The sequence below is a fragment of the Aquarana catesbeiana genome, linkage group LG02 (genome assembly GCF_042186555.1).
Source record: "Aquarana catesbeiana isolate 2022-GZ linkage group LG02, ASM4218655v1, whole genome shotgun sequence".
Classification (NCBI taxonomy): Eukaryota; Metazoa; Chordata; class Amphibia; order Anura; family Ranidae; genus Aquarana; species Aquarana catesbeiana.
Window position 1 is genome coordinate 340,989,157 of NC_133325.1, and position 12,316 is coordinate 341,001,472.

The 12,316-nt window shown below is 44.7% G+C and overlaps 1 protein-coding gene across 3 annotated transcripts in view; it reads right to left on the reverse strand.

Annotated features, from left to right (window-relative positions):
• The window catches only part of SENP7 (SUMO specific peptidase 7), a 122,530-nt gene that overhangs the window by 13,643 nt on the left and 96,571 nt on the right, over positions 1-12,316 (reverse strand). For all 3 annotated transcript variants that reach the window (XM_073614936.1, XM_073614937.1, XM_073614938.1), the window contains one exon: positions 10,228-10,344. In XM_073614936.1, coding sequence (XP_073471037.1) covers positions 10,228-10,344 — 117 coding nt within the window. The remainder of the gene's footprint in view (positions 1-10,227; positions 10,345-12,316) is intronic.

Consider the following 12,316-nt stretch of genomic DNA (forward strand, 5'->3'; position numbering starts at 1 on the left):
GGGGATTAGAAAGCCTGACTAGCAACTATGGATCCACCCACTGTTTTACATTGTCAGTCAAATGTAAATCGAAATTAATGAGTAACTAATTCCCCATCAAGCTCTGCTCGCCCCTAGTACAGCCATGCACCTGTGAGTGATGGGCACAGTGCATTAACCTCAGTGCGGGCACCGACAGATTCAAGTGCTTTTCTCTGACAGGTACTAGAATCAACACTTTCGGTGTCCACTATACCCTTTAATCTTTTTATGCTTTACTTTTACTTTTTTTATCATTGACTAGATAATATGCATCAGTATGGCTTTTAATAAAGCGTTTTTTTCCTGTGCATTAACCAGCAAGCATTAGCTTATGAGGAACAGCTGCCACGCCAGCAATAATCACAGACTCAGAAATAAACACCATTATCCATTTAGTTAATTCACGAGAGAGAGATGGGGCTTTGCCATTGCTGACCTCCAGAAATTGATAGCTCTGTCTTGGAACAAGCATATACCAAACTTTTGGGAAAGGTCACGAATTCCTCAGCTTTATTCTTGAAAATTAAACTTTTGAATCTGGCAGCCAAAGCAGGTGCTTAGAAGCCAGGCAACTAGCTTTTTCAAACCGAGGTCAGCATGTACTTCTCACATCAAGTTCAGTTTCTGAGTGCACTTTAATCCACTGCAGACACAATTCACACACGGTCACCCAGAATGTAATTGCTGATGCTTAGCTTTCTTTTTCTCTGCTTGCTTTATGTACCATTAGTCAAATTCAAACTTCCTTCTATAAGAGGAGGTGGAGGGGTGCAATGCCTACATAGAAAACTGAGCCCTCGTTCACATTGACTGTGGCTTTGAAATCGTGTAACTTCATCTGAAATTGCACAAATTTTAAAGCCGCATGTCAGTGCGACTTGGAAGATATCTGTGAGGCTTCATGCACAGAGGTCTATGCAAGTTGCACCCGAAATCGCCAAAAGTAGTGCAAAAACTTTTTCAAATCAATTTGAACATGGCGATTGCCGGCAATAGGATGCGACTTGTCATGTGATTTGACCTGCCAAGTCACTCCAATGTGAACAAGGGCTAAAGCTCATTTCACATGGGCATTGTCGGACAGCAAAACCAGGCAATTGAGGCGCATATTTCACTTACTTCAGCTACCTGTTTAAAACCAAGCAAGGACCACCAGACAGCCATCTAAACACTGCGGCAAACAAAAAAAAAGGCATGCATGGTCAGCAAGTGATACTGCTTGCCACCACACCCTGTAAAAGGGAATAGGGCTGAGCCACAATCGCAGTGCGATTTGCTTCCCATGGACGTGGTTGCAGTATGAAGAGGGATTTCATACTGAAATCCCTTTTCACCAAACAGGCTTGTGGATCGCCTGCAGACAAGCCACTGCTGACAAAGTGGTCCACTGCAGATTGACAGTCAGCAGCTAGGCCCATGTTAGAGGCCTAAATGTTTGGTTGGCTCTTCTAGAATGCATCTGAAGTTTTGATTTACTTTTTAATAGATTGTACAATAGTTACATTCTTAAACTTAACACTATCAAGTTTAAAGTGATATTAAAGCTTTGTTTATTTAAAAAACAAAAAAACAAACAAACATGTCATACTTACCTGCTCTGTACAGTGGTTTTGCACAGAACAGCTCTGATCCTCTTCTTTTCGCATCCCTAGTCAGCTCTCCTGACTCCTTCCCCTTGAGCAGTGCCCCCAGAGAAACCCACTTGCCCTGGGGGCACCACTGCGTGCGATTGATAGCAGTAGGAGACAATGGGCTCCTGCTGCTGTCTCAGCCAATGAGGGGGGAGAGTCTCCATCTAGGCAAGGCTATCGTGAACATCACTGGCCAGAGAGAGCTCAGAGAAGGTTTGGGAGGGGGCGCTGCACACAGGTTTTTTATCTTCATGCATAGAAAGTAAAAAACCTTCAGCCTTTAGAACCACTTTAACAGGTTGTTTTCCTAACACACTGGCAATTGAATAAATCCCTGGATCAACATCCTATGGACTTTAAAAAGGAGAATTATACCCAAAACTTTTTTGGCTATACCTCTCCTATGGATCACAGGAGTGCAGTTTGTTCTGCACTCCTTTGACCTGTTTTCAGCTGACAGCTGGCCGAAGTCCGCTGCCAGCTGACATAACAGAGGTGGTCCAGGCTCTGAAAAGATCCCAACCTTATGGCTCAGCCTCTCAGTGATCCACCAAGATCCTAAAGCTAACCCCTCGCCCCCTCCACAGCCCAACACGGCAGTGATCGCAGGAGGGGAGAGAGAGCCACTGACTGACAGTCGCGGCTCTCTGCTCAGAGAACTGAGCGATGAGTGGTGTTTGATTGCTCAGTTCTCACTGCAGAGCCAGCAAGTGTCAGATGCAGCATTGCATCGATACTGCATCCACCTAGGTGAGCATAATATTTTTTTTTTTTTTTTTTTTTTTAAAAAACAACATACTTCTCATTTAAAAATTCCCATAGACCGGTATAATGTTCTGACTGTGAAAGGTATCTAAAATTTTTGGGGTTTTTTCAACACTCTCAGCAAAGTCCTACTTCTACTGATCTAACAGTAAAGAACCACTTTCCCAGTGTAAGATTAAGCCTCTTTTTGTCCAATCCTAACTTTTGGCCATGTCTTTTTAGGCATCTTCAGTAAACAGATTTTTACAGTTTATATAATTCTCATTGATATACATCTACATTGTATTCATTTCCCCCTTAAGCACCTCTTCTCTAAAGTGAATAAACTGAATCTTTTTATTCGTTCTGTATATCTGGAGTCCTCCAACCCCCTTATTAATTTTGTTGTTCTTTTAGGGCTTTCTAGTTTAACCACTTGCTGCCCAGCGTATGTATAAAAATGTCCTGGGCAGCAAGCAGTTATACCGGGATCATGGCTGGATATGCAGTAGTATCGCTGTGAATGTCAGAGAGGGAATAATAATCCTAGCTCAGGTTGATTCTGAATTGTGATAGCAATAAAGATGATAAAAAAAAAAGTTTTAAATATACATGAAAACCTACTCCACCTAAGAACTGTACCCGAGTCACCTCCATCAGATCATCCCCACAGCTATAACCTTTTGTACAGTACAACTTCCCCCTCCCTATAGATTGTAAGCTGCAGGAGCAGGGCCCTTCTCTTCCATTTGTATTTAAATCATACTGTTGCCCTATACATTGTAAAGCGCTGTGTAAACTGTTGGCGCTATATAAACCCTGTATAATAATAATATCCTTTTAAAAAATTAAAGTGGGGGGCGTGGCCAAGATGGCAACCTAGGAGGATGTGTGAGTCGGAGCTCTGCTGAAGGACTTCCTAAATATCCTGTTTCCTGGCTGCTTTTCCGTGAGAAAAAAACTATTTAAAATCGCCTGAATGCCATATAAAACACGGCAGCGGGCAAAAAAGCTACGTTTCCCGCAAATCCTGGAGGATACAGCCCCGACTGCGGACCCCCACGAGGCAGATTCTCCCCGGCGGCTCTCAAATATGGCGTCGCAGACGGAGGCTGATGGCCCGGCCGAGACACCACAGCTTGGATTCCTGGAGGTGATGGCTGCGATTGCCTCTTGCCAGGCTGCCCTGACAAGTAAGATCGAGAATCGGTGCAGATTGATGTGAGCCTGATCCGGCAGGACCAGGACAAGCTTCGATCGAGGGTGTCTGAGGTAGAGGAGCGGACAGAGGATACGGTTACAGACCATGCTGCATCCATCCGCACGTTGCAGACTAAAGTCTGGGCTCTGGAATATAAAGTGGACGACGCAGAGAACCGGAACCGAGGAAACAATCTTCGGATCGTGGGCATGCCGGAAGGAGCTGAGGGGAAAAACCCTACGGTTTTTGTGGAAGAGTTGCTGAAAACACTGCTCCCAGCTGCTCAATTCTCTCCCTTCTACACTGTGGAACGCGTGCATCGGATCCCTCCTGTCCCCGGTCCACCTGGCTCAAATCCCCGTACCCTGATCTTCCGTATGCTTAATTTCAGAGACCGGGATGCAGTCCTGAGAGAAGCGCGCAGGGTTGGAGAGATAAAGTTCCAAAATGCAAACCTGCTTTTCTTCCCAGACTATTCTGTTGAAACACAGAAACTACGCAGGTCATTTGATCAAGTTAAAGCATCGCTGCGGGCGCGGAACATCAAGTATAGCATACTTTTTCCGGCCAGATTGAGGGTGCAGGATGGTGAGACAGTGAAATTCTTTACATCTCCCCGTGATGCTGCCACCTGGCTTGAGGCTTTATCACAGCAACGTTAAATGGGATGATATTTTCACTCTCTCCAGGCCGTTCTGGAAACCATACTACTGATTAGAAGTTTTTGTTTTGTTAGCTGCCACCTATTACTATCTGTGACATGATGGAGACCCTGGCGCATGCCTTTGACATCATGAAACTCTGCTGCACTGGACGACTCGGCTGAGAAATTTCTACTGTGCTCCTGGGACAGAGGAAGCTTAATCCACTGGTAAGGTTGTTAGTGCTGATTGATTGGCCCTGGATGTACTGTTGGGCGTCGGCTAAGATTGCACGGACCTGCATGCCCCTTTACTTTTTGGATTTTCTTATTTTTATTTTTTCAACAATGTGGGATTTCTCTTATTTTAAGAAGTACTTCTGCGATTTTGACTTGTTCCAGATGCGGAGAGTACTGTTAACCACACAAGATAATGATGTCTGTCAGACGAGTGTGCTACACTCCGCCATAGTGGTAATAAATACAGTGAACTACTGAACTTGTGTTACTGACACCTGTCATTGCCCCACAGATGCCAGGGGCATGCGCAGGGAAACAATTCTTTCACAGGTGATTGCTGAGTTTTTTGTTTCATCTTGCACAGCCCTCTACGCTGTTTTTTTGAGCAAAGAGAGAGTGAGTCTAGTGTCTCAGATTTGTAACGAAGATAGGTGCCCCTGCAATGGCCCAGGAGAAATGTTTTCTATAATTAATACCTTTCCAGCACCTCTGTTGTCTGGCTAGACAACACCATCTAACATAAGTTCACGCCCCTACTACGGTTGTAATAGTTGGGATTTATGGGTACTTGCACATCACCATTTTTTAAATGGGGGTGTGGGGGAGGGGGGGGAAGTTTTCTGCCGTTGCAGACATTGGGGAATTATATGTGTTTTGCTTAAATTTGGAGTTGCTTTTAATACAATGGGGCTCTTTTGCCCTTCATTACTGTACTTTTTACTTACAGATGCGCAGTTAGATCTGCCTTTTTACATAGTACATCATTTTCAGATGGTGGATAGAATAGAGGTATTGTTCTTGCAGCAACGCAGGGGGATGGGTGGGACTTGCGGATCTGGCACACTTTGCCTTTGTAATTTGTCATATGGCTGACACCTCTATTATTTCGTGGAACGTCAGGGGATTGAATTCAGCCGTTAAGAGGTCTCTTGTTTTTAAATATCTACAAAAATATATACCACACATATGCATTTTACAAGAAACGCATCTGATCGGCTCCAAAATTCTTGGGCTAAAAAAGACTTGGGTAGGGGCACATTACCATTCTACCTACTCCAATTACGCCAGGGGAGTGAGCGTTTTGATCCGCAGGTCCCTTCCATTTCAGATTCTTGATGTTAAAATAGACACCGGGGGAAGCTATGTGATTATCCATATGACTGTACACTCTAGACGGCTGGTGCTGGTGGGTCTTTATCTTCCCCCTCCTGCGAGGGCTCAACTTCTTTATGATATTATGCAAAATGTCATTGGGTACCACACTCAAGAAGTTTTTATTTTTGGACATTTCAATCTGGTGCCCTCTCAGGAGGTGGATAGGCTTAACCCTGGGGCCCGCATCTCATCGGAGTTGCAGAATTGGGCGAGCACTTTTGCACTGACAGATGCATGGCGACATTTCCATCCTAAAGATAGAGAATACACTTGTCATTCGGCCTCCTACAGAGCTCTATCCCGTATAGATCTGGCATATGTGTCCAGGGGTGCGCTTTGTTGGATGAGGGAGGTTAAACACCTCCCCCGGGGAATATCAGACCATGCTCCCCTTAGTCTTGTCATCTCCTTGGACAGACCCTCTGGTCCAAGGCTGTGGCGTCTTTCCAGGTTTTGGGCGCTGGACGACAGGATTCAGGAGGCAATGTCGGAAGCTATATGTAATTTTTGGCTGAGAAATAGAGTTCGCGGACCCACTGATCCTCTGGGATACATTTAAGGCCTGGGTTAGGGGTGAATATATATCCCACATATCTTCACTGCAGAGGGAGGCTGCTCGGTCCCTGGAGCTGTTGGAGGGGGAGGCGGGGGAGAGTGAGGCAGTATATGTAAGATCCCCAACGGACCCTAATTATCAAACATGGCAGAGGGCTCTGAGGGAACTCTCCTTATTTAATGTAGAACAAACTAAGAAGTCTATGATGCACTCTGCGCAAAGGATATTTGAATATAGCAATAAAAATGGGAGATTGTTGGCCTGGCTAGCACGTGGCCAATTAGGAACCACACACATTGTGTGTGTGCGTAGTGCTCGGGGGCAGTTGCTGACCTCACCAGAAGACATTAATGATAGATTCTCCTCTTTTTTCCATGATCTATATGCTTCCAGAACCAGTGGCGGCCCTTTGGCATTGCAGGAATATTTGCACAATATCCCATTCCCTACATTATCTGATGAGCATAGGGCAATGTTGGATATGGATATCTCCCTAGAGGTCCAGACTGCTATTGAGGATCTACAGATAGGAAAGACCCCAGGGGTAGATGGACTCCCTACGGAGTTTTATTCTCAGAATATGGAGCTCCTCGCACCTAAACTCACGTCCCTTTTTTCTAAACTCGCTGGTGGTAATGCTTTGCCGGAATCTATGGAAGAGGCGATCATTGTATTGATCCCTAAGCCGGGTAAGGACCCTCAGGATTGCGCGTCATACAGACCCATTTCACTACTTAATGTGGATACTAAATTGTTGGCCAAGATTCTTGCCACCCGTTTGTCGTCAATCATATCGACATTGATTCACATTGATCAGACCGGCTTTATGCCGGGCAAGGGGACAGATATTAATATCAGACGCCTCTTCCTCAACTTGTCCATTGCCCATGATAACTGTGGACAAAGGGTGATCGCCTCCTTGGATGCTGAAAAGGCGTTTGACTCTGTGGAGTGGGAATATCTCTGGGGAGTGCTAAAATGATTTGGTTTTGGCCCTGGTTTTCGCCGATGGCTACAGTTGTTATACCGTGCACCGAGGGCTAGGGTACGCACCAATGATAGGATCTCTGATCCCTTCCCACTCCACAGAGGCACTTGCCAGGGGTGTCCACTGTCGCCTAGTTTGTTTGCCCTTGCTTTAGAGCCTCTGGCGATTTTAGTTAGAGAATCTTCGGAGGTCAGGGGGCTGCAGATTGGTAGAATTGAAGAGAAAATATCCTTATACGCGGACGAAGCATTGCTTTATTTGAATGATGCGGGGCCGTCTCTTTTGGCTGCCCTGGATCTTTTTGACAGATTTGGTAATGCATCGGGGATCCGAATAAATTGGTCTAAATCGGTCCTCTTTCCTTTGGCTAGTGGGGCTCCTAGTGCGGCAGGCAATACACCTCTTAAGTGGGTATCGGAATTCAAGTACCTCGGGGTTCGGGTGTCCAGGGATGTTACCCAGTATTGTGATTTAAATATGCTTCCTCTGCTCCGTCTCCTTAAGGAAAGGTGCCATGCATGGTCCGGACTTCCTCTTAACTTACTGGGACGTATAAACATTTTAAAAATGTTGCTTATACCCAAGTTTACTTACCTTTTCAGAAATAGTCCGATCTGGCTCCCGGCGTCCTTTTTTCGGGAATTAGACAAATATATTATTTCTTTTATCTGGAATGGAGCTATTCCACGACTAGCCAAATCCACATTGCATCTACCTACACAGTTGGGGGGGCTTGCTGTCCCCAACTTCAGAATATATTACTGGGCGGCGATGTTGGTGACGACATATTGGTGGTTCGAGGGGAAACGTTCTAATGCTGCGGTGTGTGTGGAGGCGGCGCGGCTGGGATCTATACAAGATCTGCAAAATCTGGTTTACAGAGGGGTAAAAGCATATGTGGAACTGCCTGCTCCAACTAGAGCAGTGGTTCTCAACTCCAGTCCTCAGGACCCACCAACAGGCCAGATTTTAAGTATTACCTTGGGGAGATGCAGACAAGAATACTGCAATCACTGAGCAGCAAATTATATCACCTGTGATGTATTTCAGTTATCTTGCAAACCTGGCCTGTTAGTGGGCCCTGAGGACCGGAGTTGAGAACCACTGAACTAGAGCAACGCTTCAGGTATGGAGGATTACTGGAAAGGGTTTCTCCCTTGCGGGGCGTTGGGCACCTGTCCAGCCTCTTTGGGGAAATCCTTGGTTGCCCCATTTCCGAACAATCCCTGATCCTCAGTTGTGGGCGGGATTTGGAATCAAAACCCTCAGAGATATTATGCCTAATGGTGTACTGATGTCCTTTGCTCTTATGTCTAGGACATATGGGCTCCCGGGATGGATGTTTTTCCGCTACGCTCAGCTGCGCCACGCGGCTAGGGCACAGTTCCCTGTCCCGCCTCTCCTCCAATTAGATCCTTTGGAGGACTTGCTATCCAGTAGCGATCTAGAAAAGCCTCTTTCGGCCCTATACAATACGCTGCTGCCTAGAGAAATTCCCAAGATGGACAGGCTGTGGAATGCCTGGAAATCAGATATCCCCACTTTGGATAGAGAGGATTGGGAGGCCTGTCTGGAGCATGGTCCAAAACTGGTGATCTCGGCCGGAGATAAACTGACACAAACAAAATTTTTACATAGGGTCTATTTTACTCCGGCGAGACTATCTAAGAAATACCCTGATAGGGATCCACATTGCCCTAGATGCCAAACCCAGATTGGCACGTATCTTCACATGTTTTGGGATTGTCCTGCATTGTCAAAGTTCTGGCTGGGGGTGTATGATCACTTAAATATTAGGATGGATTTGTCTGTTCCCAAAACACCTGAGCTGGCCCTATTGGGAATACACGAGGATGAACACAGATCTCATCATAGTAAAATCTTAATCTCGCTCCTCCTTTTTATTATGCCAAAAAGGAGATCCTTAGTAGATGGACCTCTGCTAGCCCTCTGGCCCTCTCCTCCTGGGAAAATAGAATTAATACTGCTTTGCCCCTCTATAGGCTGACATATATTAGTCGGGGTTGTCCCTGGAACTTCGACAAGGTCTGGCTCCCATGGATCAATTAGTAGTGTAATCCTTGAACTCCTATTATGGTTGACAGGTCATGAGGTATTGAGCGGGTAGGGGATGGACTGATCTGTTGTCTTGTTGTCCCGGGTGTGGAATCTCCCTTTTCATGTTTCCCCTGATATAGTTACTGCCCCCATCCCCCCCCCCCCCCCCCCCGGCTCCTTATTCTCCTGCTTATTGACTTGCCCGATAGTACATTAATTGAAGATCATGCTAATTAAACCTAAGTGGAGTTTATGTATTCTCATCGGACACTGTATGTTAACTCTTATGTGAGCAAGAGATTACCTCTAGATGTATATATGATCCGCATTGTAATGTAAGTTTCTACATATTTTTTGTTTGTTTATTTTTTTTTTTGTACTGTATTTTTTATTCTTTTCAATAAAGCACTCCTGATTGTAAAAAAAAAAAAAAAAAAAAAAAAATTAAAGTGCCTCCCCCCTCGATCACGTGCATACGCAAGTCTGGCATGTACTGTGATCGCACCACACATGTCAGGTATCACTATGAACGAGTGAGAGCAATAATTTTAGTGCCAGTTCTTGTGCAACTCTAAACTGGTAACCTGTAAACACCTTTAAAGTGTCGTCCTATAGATTTTTTTTTTTTTTTTTAGGCACCGTAGTTTGTTGCTGTTCCACAGGCATGCGCAATTTTTTAAAATGTGACATGTTAGGTATCTACTTACTCAGAGTAACATTAGCTTCTATATTTTACCAAAAATTGGGTATCATATTGTATTTATGTGCACTAAAATTCATTAACGTGTATTTTTTCCAAAAGAATTGCCTTTTAAAAATGGCTGTGCAACAACAACCAATCCGCATTTTCTTTTTTACTAGAAAATTACTTTGAACCCCCCAAAACATAAATATTTTTTGAAAGCCGATACCCTGGAGAATAAAAAAACCAAAAGGCCTGAAAACAGCCAACACTAACTATAACAGTTACAGGAAAGACAAAAAGATACTCACTTCAGATAAAAATCAATGATAACGTCATTGAGAAACTCTCCATGCTCCAAACACTCCAAATCTTCATTACTTACAGCAAGGCCTCCTTTTGTTGGGGGAGGAGGATAAACCAGTAATCTGAAAAATAAAGTTTTTCAGTCAAACATCACAAAGATTTAAATTCACCAATCTAGCTTTAATTTCCCTGTACTGTATTTAGTTTTCATGTTCTGCCATTTCAAACAGCGTTAACCTAGCTGAACCTTAACGTGAAGAGTTCATCAGCAGCATCTTCATTCACCCCCATGGACCAGAAGCTGATCTGCCAGTGTTACCTGCAAAAGCACATTTTCTACATTTTACCAAGAGAATCCACTAGAGGGGGCCCAGGAAACAGATGCCAAAAACACAGATCTCCATTTACATGTCACAGGCTCTCTGGTCCTGTGCCTTGAAAAAGTATTCATACCCCTTTAAATTTTCCACATTGTCACGTTACAACCAAAAACATAAAATGTATTTTATTGGTAGAGTAGAAGGGAAATGATTAAATAGGTTTCAAATATCTGAAAAGCGTGGCATGTAAAAAGTTGTTCTGTGAAGCCCTCAGAGGTTTGTCAAGAGATCCTTGGTGAACAGCATCATGAAGGCCAAGGAACACACCACACAGGTCAGGGATAAAGTTGTGGAGAAGTTTAAAGCAGGGTTATATTATAAGAAAATATCCCAAGCACTGTTCAATCATCATCCGAAAATAGAAAGAGTATGGAACAACTGCAAACCTACCAAGACATGGCCATCCACCTAAACTGACAGGCCATGCAAGGAGAGCTTTAATCAGCGAAGCAGCCAAGAGGCCCATGGTAACTCTCGAGGAGCTGCAGAGATCCACAGCTCAGGTGGGAGAAACTGTCCACAGGGAAACGATTAGTCGTGCACTCCACAAATCTGGCCTTTATGAAAGAGTGGCAAGAAGAAAGCCATTGTTGAAAGAAACAAACATGTGGAAGAAGGTGCTCTGGTCAGATGAGACCAAAATTCAACTTTTTGGCCTAAAAGCAAAACGCTATGTGTTGGTGGAAAAATAACACTGCACATCACCCTGAACACACCATCCCCACCACGAAACATGGTGGTGGCAGCATCATGTTGTGGGGATGCTCTTCTTCAGCAGGGACAGGGAAGCTGGTCAGAGTTGTTAGGAAAATGGATGGAGCCAAATGCAGGGCAATCTCAGAAGAAAACCTGATAATAGTCTGCAAAAGACTTGAGACTGGGGCGGAGGTTCACCTTCCAGCAGGACAACGACCCTAAACATACAGCCAGAGCTACAATGTAATGGTTTAGCTCAATGTTTCTCAACTCGAGTCCTTAAGTACCCCCAACAGGTCATGTTTTCAGGATTTCCCTCAGATGAAACAGCTGTGTTAATTACTAAGGCAGTGAAACTGATCAAATCACCTGTGCAAAATAATGGAAAGCCTGAAAACATGACTTGTTGGGGGTACTTGAGGACTGGAGTTAAGAAACATTGGTTTAGATTAAAGCATATTCATGTGTTAGAATGGCCCAATGCTCCTCACCACCTCTGCCATATTTGGAATATATACCCGCTCCCACTTCTGCTCCAACCGCCTAGGTGATTAAAGCAGAAGTTGGGGGGCCCCCTTCCCTGAGCGCCGCCCCCCCCCCCACACACACACACACACACACACACACTTCATCCCCTCCCTGCCTGCAATCTTCTGGAACACGTCACAGGTCCCAGAAGGAGGCTGCGGGTCCATTTACAAGGTGCATGGTGAGGGGCCAGCTGTAAAGCTACAACCAGCTTCCTACACTTAACAAGCCAGCACCGGGGACCCAAAGACCGGTAAAGAACCAGCTTAAGGGACAACAGTCAGCAGCTACAGTTTGAATTTTGGAAACCTGGCTGAAGCTCCTCTTAAAGTTGTCAGTCACATTGTGTGTATAAAAAAACTATTGGGATCATAGAAAACAGTGCTAACCCAGCAGAGGATCAAGTACCACAAATACAGCAATACAATGGTAAATTGTGCCGAATTGAAAAGGTGTATTCTATGCATATAGGCTGACATGATAATGTATA